General features: G+C 38.2%; 1 protein-coding gene across 4 annotated transcripts in view; it reads right to left on the bottom strand.

Moving 5' to 3' along the window:
- LOC140745522 (rho guanine nucleotide exchange factor 17) overlaps positions 1-17,630 on the bottom strand; it is a 160,058-nt gene that overhangs the window by 102,345 nt on the left and 40,083 nt on the right. For 3 of the 4 annotated variants that reach the window (XM_073077430.1, XM_073077429.1, XM_073077431.1), the window contains exons 2-3: positions 6,859-6,962; positions 3,274-5,284 (exon numbers count right to left, since the gene is read on the bottom strand). In XM_073077430.1, coding sequence (XP_072933531.1) covers positions 3,274-5,284; positions 6,859-6,923 — 2,076 coding nt within the window. In that variant the 5' untranslated portion in view covers positions 6,924-6,962. Of the gene's footprint in view, positions 1-3,273; positions 5,285-6,851; positions 6,963-17,630 lie in introns of all 4 variants that reach the window. The other variant, XM_073077432.1, reaches the window with a different exon arrangement.

Genomic DNA, 17,630 nt, shown 5'->3' with positions numbered 1-17,630 from the left:
TTAGTTGAATGTTTAAATGATAAAAAAATATATGAGGAACAACGCAAGGATACGTTCTTTGTCTAGCCAAATTGCTACTGTGTTCGGGTTTCAAATGTGGGGCAAGTGTATACTATTCCAATCGGCGTCAGTAGCCACTTATCATCAAATGGACAACGTGTTTTAATGATACTCCTTTTATATAAAAAAAAAAATGCGCATAAAATAAGCAATTTTGTTGCTAAGAAGAATACAAGAGTGCTTAATGCTACTGTTATTTAATACAAATCCGTATGGCGGTGGAAACTCAGCGTGAAACCACAAAGGGTTCGGCCAACTTCTAATTAGTAGACGTGCTATGGTCATAACCAAGACTTTTAGACCTAACCTGGCTTAGCTACTCACAGAAGTATAGCTTCCCATGAGAACTAAAGTGGTGTACTAATTCCTAAAAGAATGAATAACTTCTAAAGCAGAAGGTACAATAAGGCATTTAACAGCAGGTGGACTTAATGCCTTTTTCATCATCTCGCATACACTTATGATCAGCTCTAAATAAAGATTGCATAGTTTCTTGACCTAATGATTCATCGATCCCAATCGTACAAGACTTACAGCGGTCGTACATATACTACTGCATGTACAGTCACCTCCATAAGTAGTTTAACAGATTAAGGTTTCAAAATACCTATACACCCAAGTGTTCATGAGTAGCTGAACACAACTAGCAACACAATTAGATGAATGTCGTAAAGTTTCAAAAGAAGATGCATACTACAGTGTCAAAAGAATTAGCCATTTTGCACATACGGTGTTAGCTACTTTTAACGCATTAGTGTTATAATTATAATTATGATGCTATGGGTGTTCAGGTATTTGTGAACGCTTAGGTGGTATGGGTATTGTTGAAACCTTAACCTGTTCAACTACTTTAGAAGCTGACTGTACGTATACTGCAGTTTTACGAAATATACCAACCCGTGCCGATGGAGTTATTGGCGCTGTAAAGCTTTCTTTGCTTCCAAGTGTTTGGGAAAATGATTCGGGGTTTTTCCAATCCATCCGATCCAATACAACCGAATGGAATGGAATGTATTATCCTGCGATCTTTTTACTTAGTCGGTGTAATGTACATATATATAAACTTTCTGAATTATCAAGTGCATAGGCTCTGAAGATGAAATCATGAATGAACAATAGGTTTTCAGGACACTTTTATAATGTAGCCAGTTAGACACCCACTAAGAAAGGATTATGATTTGCGCGTACGAAGTTGCGGGTAACAGATAGAAAATTATTTGTTGATGAGTGGCCGTAACTGCTAAGGAACGATTAATTTGTTACCAATACGAGAATTAAGACGAGGTACTTATTTCAAACGCTCCATAATTAAACGCGAATTTAGAACCCTTTAAAAAAATGTAGGTGAAGCTATTGTGACTACGAAATACAAAGAGTTCTACTACGTCAAAACCGGTCTACTAACAAGGAATAACTTGTAACGTCTCAAGTATACTAGAGCCTCCGCGTCCAGAGGCAAAACATTTATTGTTGGTAGTAGACTTTTGAAAATTCCTCGAGTAAAGAGGAGTTCTATGAGACCCGAAAATTGTATGATGCCTTCATTGTAGCATCATAACTGCTTTTGAACCAGAACAATGCAGCATTTTACAGCTGCTCTAAGGAAGAAATAGATTTGGTGGTGTCGCCACTGTCGAACCACGAAAAGTTCAACCAACTAGTGTTAAATATGGGAAGCGGTAAATATTTAGTCTCTTAACGTGGTATATATACGAGTACCTGTATTAAATTCCGTGAAATATTGCCACAACATGGCTGCCGAATTACGTGTCAAGGCGACCGCACAAATTATAAATTTAAATAAATTATGTATGAATACCGTTTCGGTTTAATGAGGTGTATGTTTTTAAATGCCTTCTCGTTAATTGAGGTGAAAGTATGAGATATTTCAGTTCATTAGCCATCAAATTATTTTTAATATTTCATGCAAATAAGTCCCAGTCAAGTGTTTTTGATCGTTCATCCGTGTCCAAATATGTTTGAATATTAAATAAGTTTTGAATAATGACGCAGGAAATGCTACATTTATAATCGTATTTCAAATTGACGTTTGGCTGTTAAGAATTTAATAATACAATGTTTCTTATGTTGCATTAAAATTTAATTAACTTGCATATGAAGCGATCAAGTCTTCTGGAATGGCAACGTATCTATGATTTCGGAAGACCATGCCTCCTTCATAATTGTCCATGGAAGTAAAATTTGATTCTGGTATGTGTGTATTAAAGGGTGTGCAGTGCACATAGGCTCAAAACACAAAAGTTTTTAGTAATATTAAAAAATGGTTTGTTAAAATAACCTTAACAATGTAATTTCATACATTTGCCTAATTGAAATAGTGTATGTGCGACTTATTTGTCAGGTATCATAAATCGTGCATGCCTACATAATACATCCTAAACCCTCGGAATAGCAACACATCTATGATTAATTTCAGTTTATCTGATGTCCCAAACTACAATAACCACTAAACTTTAAACTGCAAGCTAGTTAGCTACTTCTATCACATCTATTCTTTAAAGTAGCCGCTGCAGATAATGTAAATACTCGTATAAATTAATTTATTTACATCAAGTAAAGATAATTAAACATAAATGCCAATTAATAAAACTTAATTGATAACCTAGTTACATTGGAAATCGAAGTTGTATATATGATCTCGACCCTAATTACACAATTAATTATAATTATAACAGTTCTCAATAACATCGTTAATGCAGCATATATCCGTTCCACGGAAAACTTCAAGACCAAATTCTAAACCGTTTACGATTCCGGCGAAATAAAGAAAAGCATTCAGTTTAATGAATTCCACGAAAATTTGCTCATCGTGCAAACTAAGTTCACTGACGGGGATATATTAATAAACACAATTGCCCTTAAGATTTTTAATGTTTCTGGTACAGCTGTGTAGTGATTCATACGACATTGGCCCCACAAATACTGGGGAATACGAGTACTGTATTTACTCGCACCGACCCTGAATTTGATCGCGGATTAAGAACCGTAACCGAAATTATTTTCCACCAGCGAACATCACTGACGTGCGAAAAATTTCTAGTGAATAAATCTGTGTAAACTTTGGCAATAATACAAGCTCGTTTATATTAAGGCTATTTTCTGCTAAAATAAACATCATAACGAAATTCTGAACTAGATTACTTTACTTTGTTGCGCTGAATGAAATCGGTATGAAACAATGTATGTACTCACGTTGTGTTGATGCAGCGTTAGGATGACGTTGTCGAATGTGGTGGAATTTGACAGAGCTTCGGAACTTCCCCGAAGAAGCTCAGCCAGTAGATCAGCTCCTGGTTTCACTCCCGCAAGTTTCGACGGCGATGATGTTGCCCGAACGTGCGTTGGGCCACGAGGTCGTGAACTAACAGTTGGTGCTGCACCAGCGCTTATCTTACGAGAGGGTACGGTTGCTTCTGAGAAACTTCTGCGGCCACCTTCAACGGATTTACTCGTCGGGGCCTCCAGATTTTTACCAAAAGGTCCACGTGTCAACTGTTGGCGTTTCGCTTCAACATCCGAGGTATCAGATGGGCTAAAAGGAGATGGAGAAGCAGTTCTATCTCTCGAACATGAATCGCTCTCCGCCTCTGATGGCGAGTCGCCACGGGATGTAACGCCATACTTTCGCCGAACTCGGTATGTTTCTTCGTCTCTTTCATCAGAGCTTTGTTGGGAAAATCTTGCCCGCCTTGCTCTTAATTCTTCGCCTCGAGACCAATTCGGAGTCGATCCCTGACTAGGACTTGGAGGTCCATTGGTGCATGAATCATCTGATTTATCTCCAAGTAAAGAAGAAGTACGAGTTTCGGTCGAAAGACGCATATCTTGAAGAGAAACGTCACTACTTTCTCGATTGCAACCGTTCACTGGAACTGAAATATCATCTTCGCCACCGTCGTCACTAGCTGTTGTTATATAGATGCCTTTCCGTCTCTTAGTTTTATCTAAAGGTCGGCGTCGCTCTCTAGCACTTACAGGTACTGGTGAACAAGGATTTTGTACTGCAGCTAATAAATTAGCCACTTGTTCACTTGTTATCGTTTCATCCTCTTTATCCCGATCTAGTGATCCATCAGAAGCAGCATCCGATCGCAGCACTTCCTCAGGCTGTTCTTTCGACCACTGTTTCACTATACACTCATACACAGGCACAATTATTTGAACTGATTCCTCGTCTTCACTAGGCGTATCTTTACGAACTGGAAAAGTAGCGCATTCACAGTCCACATTTACACACGCATTTGAGGGAGGTGCAGGAAGAGGCGGAAACGTAAAAGGTTGGGCAGGTTCAAGGGGAGAGGTGCCTTCACTATGCGCTTGCGCACTATCAGCTTGTGAACCGTCACTTTCTTCACGTAATTCATGAAGAACACGCGGCGGCATTAAAGCCGGCAAACTTCCACCGGCTTCGGCCGGACCCTCCTCCCGCACTGGAGGCACGCGACGCGGCAGCGGGTGCGTCAACGAACGAGCACCGAGCTGTTTGTGTGGCGCGTCGGGAGGCGGCGATCGAGGCGCCGGAGACGCGTGCGCCAGTAGCCCCTCATCGGAACCGACCGCCGAGTCGACCGACGCTACTGATCCACCTTCAGTTACGTTTTCTTCAGTAACACTCGCAGAGTCTTCGCGACGCTTAACGCATCCGGCACGTTCTGCAGCGCGTTTACCGAAATCGAATATGGAACTTTGTTTACCACGATAATACTTATCCGGTGCGAAATCACCTTGTGAGAACGATGCACTCCGGTATGGGATAGTCTTTTGTGCGTAAGACCCGACGATTGATCGAGGTTCAACGCGGACTAGTGTAATATTGTTGGCGTCAAACTCGTCGTATCTATCGACAGACACACCTCGGGGTGGGCTGTGACGGTGACGCAGACGGGGCGGTGGTACAGGCGGCAATACGGGTGCCGAGTGCGGAGGCGGTGGCGGCGGCGGCGGCGGTGGCGTCGGCGTGGCGCTGGCACGCGGCATAAGGCGCTCGGTGAACTGTTTCAAGCGCTGGTGGCGCGAGGTGCCCTCGTCGCGCGTGCCGCGGCCCAGCCGGCGTTGAAAGCGCTCCAGCGTGCGGCGGTCGGGCTTGGCGCGGCCGAGGCACGCCGCCACCGCCTCCTCGGAGCAGCAGCGGCAGGGGCAGGCGCGCGGCGGCGGTGCACGGCGGACGGTGTACCGTACCGCGCCCAGCGTCACGTACGGCGACCTGCGCAAACGGCGATATATTTAGCGTGCAACGTGTAACTCGCCGAACGGACGAGCAGCGAGTGCGACCGATTTAGAGCGAGAGAGTTTCCCCCGCGACTCGCCGCTGAATTCCGGGAGGATTCCCCGCGACCGACGAAGAGTTATATCTGAACAGATGATTCGTATCTACGCTTTTCTTTGAAGAGCCATTACGCTAACTAAGAAGACATATATCTAAGCTTTGAAAAGATTTCGTGTCGGCCTCGTGACAGGGTAAACTAAGCGTATTTGCGTTCAAGTGCAGGAATTTGCGAGCGCTCAGCGTAAGGACAGCAGGTGGCAGACAGACAGACGGAAGACGCCTCGAATATAAATAGGCGAACGTTGGCAATTTGGCGATACAGTTGACCTCGTAGCAATGTTTACATCTCATATCTTGTTGCAGAGGACAAAGTTTCACTATATCTTATATTTATTAAAATTCATGATTTTGATTTTTATCGCGAACCAGTTTTGACTGATCATAATATATACATATTAAAAGTAAATACATTGAAACAAGAAATTTCTGGAGCCGTTAAAACAATTTCATTTTCATTTAACCCGCAAACAGTTTCGCCGAGTGTGCCAAGTTGCCGAGAAGGTCCTAACGGTCCATTAATCATTATCACCAGATGTCTTGCAACTGCTACAAACCAAATAGAAGACAACAAATAAACAAGCAGACATATTAATCATGCAGGTTAACTAACAAGAGACGCAGATCAACAATGATCGGTAACAGATCATTGAAGATTTCTCATAGCTAGAACTCTAAGAAACTATTTTCAATTTGGAGCACTTTGAAATGTTTAGTCTTGGTAATCAGATCATATGATTGCGCACGCGCATCACTCTATCTTTGGCCAAATTTATATTTATGTAAAATAATCTTAATCCATTTATTTGTGGAATTAGGTGTTTGTTTACCGTATTGTTGTCTTGTTTGTTATCCATATAATTAAATGTTACAGCTACAGTTTATTTCATTTGTTTAAAGTACAAAGTGCAAGGTACTATATTTCGTTTAAGATGGAATCTATTTACTTACATTTATTGGTTCTCATTTGTTTATTTATTAGTGAGGTAACACATGGGCGATAATGAGCGAACACACAAGCGAACATGTTCGAGCCTATGTCGTAGGTATAGGTATAACAAAACTTTCCTAAAATTATTTAACGGGGCTTTTTGCTACTAAACATTATTAAAATAAAGGAATAAATATAACTACACTATTATTATAATACTAAAAACTTATAAATTTGTACTGAACAACGGGCAAAAAAAATAAAACATAATAGGTATTACTATCCGTTCACGCGCTTTTTATTGTCGTGTATTGGTGTGTGTTATGAATGCATCATACATTTTATTAACACACACATGCGAGCATGCATGTGTGCGTGCATGGATATATGTATCTGTATGCCTTTATATTTTGCATTCCGTCCGTCTGTTTGCCTTAAGCATAATTATTATATTAACATATACTGATTAATTGTGAGTATCTTATCAAATAAGAAAGATATAAAAGCGGTAAATACAGGGGACCTGGTGAAGTCGCGTCGTCTCCGGACGCCATCTTGCGGCGAGCGCGGGCGCGCGTCCGACGCCATCTGTCACGTGACTCCGCTCATGCTGTGTTCACCGCGCGTCTGAAAAAATAACAAATTATACCTTATTATTATATTTTTTATATTTAAGATTGAAGCAGCAAACGCTCATGCAGTCCAACTGATGGTAAATGGTAATTGCCTCCACTAGATTCTATAATCAACTCAAGATAGGATAAGAGAACCAGAAGTCGGCCACAAATACGTAGAGGACAAAATTGAAATGTCTCACGTTTCCCTCTTACGACATCCTACTAAGAAGACGGCAGCACTTAATTGGTGAGACACAGGCAGAGATGGGTGTGGCGGCGGTGCCTTAGGAATCGCAAAGATTTCAAGCACCTTTAAGATCAATCTTAGCTATTGTATTTATTTCTATTTTTAACATAATATTAAATCAGTTCGCAGGCTCGCTATTTGTAGATCAAAACGTAACGTGACGTGTAAAAAGCATCGGACGCGGTCAGGAGTTGGATGGGTCACCGCTAGTGACTCTTACACAATGCAAGAATCGCCTTACGCTATAAAAGTGTTTCTTCCAAAATGAATTGATTTGATTATGGGGTAGGAAAACAATTTTTCCAATGAAATTATACAACTTAATTTTCATCAAAATTGACCCTGTAAGTCCTATGACCATTTTTCGCTAGTATAGCTTGAAGGTGGTAGATCCCTTTGTGGTTCGACTCCGGCGGCACCACCGCCACACCTATTTCTACCTAATAACAGCAGTGTTAGGCGCTGCTGTGTTCCGGTTTGAAGGGTGTGGTAAGGGAGACAGACTTTTCCGAGGCGTTCCAGCTTAGTCCTCAGGGCGCATCTGTGGCCGACCTTAGGCAGGAATATCTAATCCTATCTGTGGTTGATTGCAGATGTCCATGGGCGGCAAAAGCCACTTGCCATCAGGTGGACTGCATGCTCGTCTGCTACTCTTATATTATAAAAAAAAAGTATACTTTCGGCTGCCCATCCACGCCCAGTTAAAAAATTCACGGCGTATGTTGATAATATAATATTATCAGTAAGCGAACTCGACGAAAGCAGACACTTATCATTATGATAATTTATTATACCAAAAACCTCAATTTCGATTGCAGTTTACCAAGTAACCTTTACGTTCATTTTTACACCTTATTATAATAATATGCGGCCGAATATCGTAAATTATTTTATGGAATATGTAAAACCTAAAATGGTTAATAATAAGAATTGAAGAAAAGTGCTGTCATGCGTCAAGGTGTGATAATGTAGGGTTTTATTTAGTACTTTAAGTTATTTTTTATGAAAATTAAGTGCGAAATGATCGTGCAATCGATCTTATGATAAGTTGTCTACGCTTAGGATGTCTGTTGTCATAGCCTACCCATTACCGTTCTACTGTTGGGAACGACTCTCCTCTTATAGTGAGAGGAGTTTGAGGCATATTACATCATGCTGGCCGAGTGTGGGTTATTATATTAGACTTCGCTGTCACGCTAAAAAACATTTTATATAATTATGAAACTAGAACTTTTTTCGCCGCGTACGTGCAAAATGTGGAATGAACTTCCTCCTGAGGTATTCCCTCAGAACTATGACATGGGGATCTTCAAGAGGGGTGTAAAAAGAGCTCTCATTCAAAAAACGGGATGCATTGGCGACTCCTCTGGTGTTGCAAATTTCTATAGGCGACGGTGACTGTTTTCCATCAGGTAGCCATCAGGTAAAAAAAAAACTTTTAGAAGCGTAGGTTTTTCACGGACATCTGTAATTAACCCCAAATGAGATTAGATTACTGAACTCGACCACATATGCATTTCTATCCCTGAAGACTAAAGTAAGACACTTCGTGTAAAACTGTACGACTTAACTGCTTTTACCAGACAAATATTACAGTGGTGGTGGGGCCGCTGCAGTCGTACCACAAAAGGGTACCCTTAAGGACAAAGGTATTACTTGTTCCGATAAAAAATAAAATCAATATGACCATTTTTGTTTATATTTCCAGCTCATACATTATACAGAAAGAACGAGAGGTATGAGAAATGGTATGTGTTTAGACAAAATTGACTTGATTTACTGTTTTTACGTAAAATATATCCGTTTCGATTTTTGGATACAGCATTCAATTATTCCTATGAAGCGTAATATACAGTAGTATTACTAGAAATTATCACACGACATACCCAACGACATCTAGTAGTAAGTTCCTGAGTTACGTGAAGATGCGCTTTAGCTTGGCGTGCTTTGGGCGGGCGGAAAAAGCTATCACGTACCGTATTGCTACGTTAGATGTCGCTTTTTGTAGTGTGATAATTCGATGTTGATTTTTTTAATTAATACAGAAAGAGGATTTCTGAAATCCACGTTTACCGTGAGTTGGTTGAAGTCACATTAATGCCCGCTGTTCATAGTAAATCTACCCAAAATGTTGCCTACCTTATAAAAGATCGACTTTTGACAATTTATTCATACTAAACATACTAAACATTGAAAGGTGCTGCTGTGTTCCAGTTTGAAGGGTGTGGTAAGGGAGACAGACTTTTCCGAGGCGTTCCAGCTTAGTCCTCAGGGGTAGCGGCGCATCTGCGGCCGACCTTAGGTAGGAATATTTAATCCTATCTGGGGTTGATTACAGATGTTCATGGGGGGCAGTAGACACTTACCATCAGGTGGACTGCATGCTCGCCTGCTACTTCTATATTATACAAAAAAAAATACATCTACAGTTATACAGATATTGAATAAGTTAATCTTTGCTATACGGAACCTTAAAAATTAAATACCTAATTTCTCAAACATATTCACAACAAACCTTCAAACCCAAATTTAATTACTCAATTTACATTACAATGCTATACCAATGACTTATTATCAAAATTGTACAATGACTCAACAGTAAGTCAAAAGGAAATTCCACAAACAAGGATACCACGAGGCCGCAGGAAGACATTATGCGGTACAAAAATAAATTTAGTTACTTTAAATACTTCCTTAACATTCTGCATATCATTTGTATGAAATTTCCAAAGATAGCGATATTCTGTTTGTGTTTCATCCTTTTAGGTATAAGAAATCTGTGTTGTAATTTACGTTAACATTTTTTTTATGTAATATAGGAGTAGCAGACGAGCCTGCAGTCCATCTGATGGTAAGTGGCTACTGCCGCCCATAGACATCTATTCGCCCATAGATATTCCTACCTGACGTCGGCCACAGATGCGCCGCTACTCCTGAGGACTAAGCTGGAACGCTTCGGAAAAGCATGTCTCGTACCACACCCTTCAAACCAGAACACAGCAGCGCTTAGCACTACTGTAATAAGGCAGAAAGGTGTGGCGGTGGTGGTGCCGGAGTCGAACCACATGTGGTTCTACCACATACACACGAAATCATCATTATTTTGATTCTTTCCCTGTCCCATACTTGACAGGCTTTCCAGTAAACCTTTCTCATAATATTAAGTAGCCAATGAGCATGCAGTCCACGTCCGTAGTCGACCCCAGATAAGATTAAAAATCTACCTGAGTTTGGTAACAGATGCGTTATTACTCCTGAGGACTACGTTGGGACGCGTTATATAAGTATATCTCAATTGTCACACTCTTAAGATCGAAACAGCAGCGCTTAACAATATTTTTATTATGCAGAAATGGATGTGACAGTGCCGTTGGAGTCCAAAGTTCAGTTGGTATTCAGATGAAATATAAGTGATATAAAAAGGATAGCCCAGATAGGATTACATTCCTATCTTAGGTCGGACACAAATGCCCCACTGCTTCTGAGTACTAAGCTAAAACACCTCGGAAAAAATGTTTCACTTACCCCACCTTTCAAACTAGAACACAGCAGCGCTTAACACCGCTGTTATTAGAAATAGATGTGGCGGTGGTGCCGTCGAAGTCGATCTTTATTCTGCTGCACCAGCAAGATCAGATCAGATAAAGTTGAAGATCAAACTCCTAGTAATACTGATGACCGACCTCAAAACATAATCTGTTATGATACAAACAATACGCGGTCTGCGGTGCGTCGGCCGCAGCGCAAGGACGTTTCCAGCACGTAGGTATACGTTACATTCCTATTCGAAACGTAAATGATGAATTGTGTAGACTTCTAATCGTCTTTTCAGGGTTCCGTAGCCAAAGAGTATAAAAACGGAACCCTATTACTAAGACTTCGCTGTCTATCCGTCTGTCACAGGGCTATATCTCCGGAACCGTAGTAGATAGACCCTATATTTTTTTACAGAGGATGCATAACGGTGGCCGCTATAACAACAAATACTAAAAATAAAATAAAATTAAATATTAAAGGGGGACTCCATACAACAAACCTGTATTTTTTGTGCATTTTTCGATCTAACTGTTAAGCCGTATTAGGAAGGCGGTTAAAATTTTTACAATCCGTTTACAAATAAGAGTCATAAAACCTATTTTAATATAGTTATTTTAATTTTATTATACGTTGTTTACGTACCATTCATCATTACCCCAATGCCATCTATTGTGTCATATAACTAAGTATTGTTGGAAATAATAAAATGAATATACATACATAAGTAAAAAATAATGAAGATTTGGTGGTACGGATGCCTCCATGTGCGAGTTCGACTCGTACTTGGCGAATTATTTTTATTTTAGGTTCATAATAAGTACAACTTTCTTAGAGGTTCTTCTCTTTCTCAAATGATTAAAGCGAAAGGAAGAGAATAGATAATATTTGACCGATGAAACTATTGATTTTGAGATAACCAGACAATATATAATTATTTCTTGTATTAAGACTCTATTTAGTTACTAACTCTATAATACTGAGTTTGAATCAACGATTAGACATTAATTAACCTACTTATGGTTTACTTTTGATTGGAAATTAATTTTAAGTGCAGTTAGCTTATTAGCAGATTTGGTTAAATATTTTTATTACTTTCTCTCGTGAACTAGGGCCTTAGATATTCGCATCCTAATAAGATGTGCTGCTATTTAAATTTATGATATTTAAATAGCAGTAGTACCTTAAATATTTTTTCTATAATATTGAAAGTAATAAATAAATAAGTAGCAAACAAGCATGCATTCCATATGATTTTAAGTGGCTACTGTCTCGCAGATACCTAGTGTATACGTAATTTTACCTATAAAATCTTCTTTTTATATATAAAACTCTCCTGTCACAATGTTAGTTACCGTACTCCTCCGAAACGGCTTTACCAGTTTTCACCAAATTTTATATGCATATTCAGTGGGTCTGAGAATCGGCTACTATCTATTTTTCATACCCCTAAGTGATAAGGGTTGTTCACCCTTAACATTTTTTTATTTACATGGCAACACAACGTTTGCCGGGTCAGCTAGTAGAAATATACATTCATTATGTAGATTCTTGGACGAGAGTAGATTTTGGAACCCTATGCTCTCTGCTTAGCCTGCATTATTTAATACTTGCACTAAACACTTGTGTTCCAATTAACAGTAGGATGGCTTAGATAGTATGATAGTAATGGCTTAAGAGAGCTTTTGAAACATACATATAGCAAACAAAAATGTTTAAACACTATCAACTCTTACCAAGAACACATAGAACCTAATTTGAATACAAACCGTTTCTTAAAAGTAACATTTGTATTATCCAAATGACTATATCGCAAAATGCTAATCCATTTCGAGAGGGAGTTACCTAGAACCGTCAACAGATGTATCAATACTAATCTCTATTGCTATCAACATGGAGTCTATTGCTATCAATACCTGAATACCATGTCAGCAGATCTCATTTCGTATACAAATAGCCGGATTCCAGTTAAACCCTTATCAATGGTTCAGCTCGGAACGATTTAGTCTGATGGTAACTGTACCTACAATATTTATCGTAATGATTTCTAAGGTTTGTAAGGAAATTTCTACATTACAAGTGTGATTCGTTCCAATAGAAGTTGTGATCAAAAATCTCTCGACTCTATATTTACCCCTCGCTTGTTATATGTGATGCGTAAGTGAGATATACAAAAGGTGTCATTTTGTATTACATTCTTTATTGAATCAAATTATATATCCTGTCGTCTCATAAACTCCACTCCATATAAATTCAGATGCCGCGTACACATGCTTGAGAAACTACAACAAACCTTCACGAATTCAAACGTGTGGAAAGAGTGTTTGTCTTGGTTTGTGTAGGTTTGCACGCGCTTCATATTTATTCATTTATTCTTCATAAAATAGCTCTAGACATTCATATATTTCTATTCTGTCTCCTTAAATCTACGTAAAGTCACGAAGACAGCAAGCTGTAACATTACAATTTTTTAATTCCCTCAATTTCGTGCCCTATATTTTCTTTGGGTCTTAATCAAAAGCACGATGACAAATGTGAACACACTCTTGCATTTATTCTCGCCAATATTCAGGTTAATTTTAAAATCTCTTTCTAACAAAAAAAACATTGCTCCAATTTGTGTGCCAAATTTATCGTAGAAACTTCAGACAAATGTTTTAATGGAAATTAATTATCCCTTGACGATGACGGAATCATTATGTGAAAATCACTAATTTTCTTAACGAGGTGGCTATGCCCAGCAGTGGGATAGTGAAGTTGTTGATGAAGAAAGCATAAAAAATATAGTGAGGGGTCAAGATTTTCATTAAATAGATAAATGAAGGTCAAAAAGGTTCAGTTAGCAGATCTATTTGATTAATGATACATTTGACTATGATGCTAAAATAAGATATAATTTTGGTGTTAAACCATATTTACTGTCCTCAAGGTAGTAATGCATCTGTGGCTAAAGGCTTATCCGCGGGGAATTAAATAAAAAAATCTATAAGCGGCAATAACCACTAAGTATCAAATTGCATGAATGTGGCGACTTCCGCTACTCGTCAATAGATGGCGCCACGAGTACCTATTCTGAATCACACTATCGAAGTTTTCTTAATATCTCGTATATATACAAGCTCCAAACTGAGACTGTCGGAGCACAGGTCTAACCATTCAAAATGGCTAAAAATCGAGTTCAAAGATTCCGTTACATACTTACAGGCCAAGCTAATAAAAGCGTAGTAAAACTAGATGCCTATTTGTCAAATCTAATCGATACGAGCATAAGTCCTTTTGATGTAAAGGAATATTGATAGCAAAGGTGCGACACGGTAATTTCTTGTCAGTATCATAATTACCTAGGTTCGTGCGATGTACACAAACTGGTTTAACCATGAAAGTGAAGTTTTTTTTTTATACGGAAAATTATGTTAGTATTACTTGATTCGTTAAAGATTAGATTCCCAATTGGAGTTTTAGTTCGTATTACCTCACTTTTTAAGGCACGAAGTAAAATTGCCACGTATGTTTATAATCTATTATATTGTTGTTCTTTAGCACAAAAAATATCAAATCTAATCGATACAAGCATAAGTCCTTTTGACGGAAAGGAATATTGGTGGCAAAGGTCCAACACGATAATTGCTTGTCAGTATCATAATTACCTAGGTCCGTGCGATGAACGACGAACTGGTTTAACCATGAAAGTGAAGTTTCATTTTTTTGTAAGGAAAATTATGTTAGTACACCTTACTCGATTCCTTAAAGATTGGATTCCAAATTTGAGTTTTAGTTTCGTTTTATCTCTCTTTTTAAAGGACAAAGTAATATTGCTATGCATTTTTCAAATTCTATTTTAATTTTATCCTACAGAACAAAAATACAAAGAGAAGAGAGATTTTTAGTTTTATACAATAAAAATCGTAAATATGTTTAAATGAAAAATGAGCTCTTCAGAAGGTGTATGCGCGTCGGTAACACAAAATTGATGCAACTGTAACATTTTTGATCTCCGGTCTACTAATCCAGTGAAATAAAACAAGAAGAAAAGAAAGAGAAACATAAAAAGTCGAAAAGTAAAAAAAAACTTAATTAAATGCTTAACTTAAACTATTCCCTATATACCTATATATGTTGAAACTAAATAATTGCTTTTTAACAACTTTGGATATAAAAACATTCAGTAGTAAATAATACAATTTATGCTTCTTTGTACGCCTTTATTATGTGCAAAACCAATAAAATCTTGAAACATGGAAAATAGCAATTGGCAAATCGCCACAGATAACAGAGAGTAATGTCAAGCGTAAAATCATAATGTCACTGTCTATTTACCTATCCAGATACGCATGGAAATGGAATATGACTAATACTGTTTAATGGAGAAGTGGCAATTTCGCCATTCTGATCTTCCTACTTACATGATGTTACAATGTTTCCACGTATAATGTAAACAGTCCCTTCCACTACTTAGAAAGACCTTCCCTACAATGTACATCATAATGAATCAATGGAAATCATAATGTCACTGCCTAATATAACTAAAACTGTTTAATGGAGAACTAGAAATGTCACTATATATTGAAGGTGGTAGAACCCTTTGTGGTTCGACTCCGGCGGCACCACCGTCACACCTATTTCTACCTAATAACAGCAGTGTTAGGCGCTGCTGTGTTCCGGTTTGAAGGGTGTGGTAAGGGAGACAGACTTTTCCGAGGCATTCCAGCTTAGTCCTCAGGGGTAGAGGCGCATCTGTGGCCGACCTCAGGTAGGAATATCTAATCCTATCTGGGGTTGATTACAGATGTCCATGGACGGCAGTAGCCACTTACCATCAGGTGGACTGTTTGCTCGTCTGCTACTCTTATATTATAAAAAAATATATATATATCCTTGATGTACCTACTTACATGATGATAAAGTTTCCACGTCGTAATGTAAACAATCCCTTCTACTACTTGCCCTGGCCTACACCCTACCGGACTGTTCTAAAGCGGATTTTATAAAACACTTAGGGTACGTAATACCAGAATATCAGGACCCCAAAATACTAGAATTCCGCATGCTACGTGGCTAACCGAACTGATCCCTGTTGTAAATTAAACGGGATCCCGCGAAGGACTCCGATCCCATGCTGAACTCCAATCCCGCTCGTTTCATACATTTGTGTAAATGATTGATAACGTCCATTCCCGCAAATATAACACTTTTTTAATCCCGATAAAAAAAAATATAGACTTGCATTCAATTAAATGTTTGTTTAAGTAAAAATAAATGGCAATTCAACGATCTTTAAATTATCACACATAATCTTTAAATTTGCATATAGAATTTGGATATATTTAAATGTATAGTTTCAAAGTAAATATTCCATTTAAACTATTCAACCAAAATCGAGAAGTAATTTTTGGCATATAATTCTGTCTCTTCACACACCGAAGCCTACCGAATATTTCATGTCAACCACTGATTTAGTATCTCATTTACTAACAACCACAAAAAAAAAATACAACGACTTCTATCTATGTCACTAGAAAGTAAAAAATAATTGAAATAAATTTTGGTTTAGTACATAGTTCTGAAGTTGGAAGTATCTTCTTTCCAACAAAAAAAAATCATCGAAATATAAACGATGAAGTAATCCGCGAACAACCATATATGCGGTCGGTTTTTTGAAGTCGTTTAAAATCATTTAAAACACAACACTCATTACGTATCTCCAAATCTATTGATCGAATTAGAATATGTTTACAAACAAAAAGATAAGATCTTAGTAGTCAAGTTCCGTTTATCACTTCGATAGATCAATGTATTGATTAAACAAATTAATCATCGTTTCCAATGGCGCGTGTGATCTCTTCGGATGTTATCAGTAAAGTGCAAATTGAATTTAATTACGCGTCTCGTTAATAGACAGCTTTATTGAATGTGACTGATGTGTTGCCGCACGCTTGCCAAACAACAAACCATTACAAATTCAAATGTGTAGATAGAGCGTTTGATTTGGTTTGTGTATGTTTGCAAGTGATTGTCGATCCAATGGAGTGTTGGTTGTTTAGCTTATCAAAGGGCATTTGCCGCAAACGCTTGCGATGCGTCCACACGTTTTTACGTTTGTAGTGGTTTGGGGTTTACGGCAAGTGCCAAGCTTCTGAATGCATCATTATTAATACCTTCCCTCTCATATATATATATTATCTGTATATTAAAGCTACCTTTGTCTGTTTGTTTATATTTTATATTTACAGGCAATTATAGAACTACGAAGGAAAGAATCTATTGTGACTTGTGAGTAAAACATTTCTCTTTTTTAAAAACTCGTGTCTTACTTTAGGTAGTATTTGATTAAAAATACAGCAACAAAACAACATTTTCTAACGAAATTATTTTCAAAATGACGACTTAGACTCTATTACTAATTACAGCCGCTATGAAATGCATTCATCAAGATAAATCTCAGAGTTGATTAAACAAATTAATCATCGTTTCCAATGGCGCGTGTGATCTCTTCGGATGTTATCGGTAAAGTGCAAATTGAATTTAATTACGCGTTAGCCAGTTGATAAACTCGTGAATAGATAGCTTTATCAGTTCTATAAGTTATGATTTGCTAATAATATAGACTTGCATCATCGCGTATGAACTTTTATCGAGCAGAAATATCAGAATTTTACTTTTAGTCTTGTATATGTTCCGTAATATGCAAGGAAATTGAACGCGGTAATGCCCTCTGTGGTTCAAATCCGGCGGAACCACCGTCACACCTTTTTCATAACAGCAGTTTCCAGCGCTGACGTTTTGTATTTTGAAGGGAGAGACACTTTTTCGAGGCGAGCTTAGTCCTCGTGAGTAGCGGGGCACATGTGGTCGACCTCAGATTGGAATATCTAATCCTATCTGTGGTTGATTACAAAT

This window comes from Epargyreus clarus, unplaced genomic scaffold (assembly GCF_041222505.1).
Source record: "Epargyreus clarus isolate Ecla_fem2 unplaced genomic scaffold, WU_Ecla_fem_2.2 ptg000010l, whole genome shotgun sequence".
In the NCBI taxonomy this organism is placed as follows: domain Eukaryota; kingdom Metazoa; phylum Arthropoda; class Insecta; order Lepidoptera; family Hesperiidae; genus Epargyreus; species Epargyreus clarus.
This window is presented reverse-complemented; position numbering and strand designations above follow the sequence as displayed.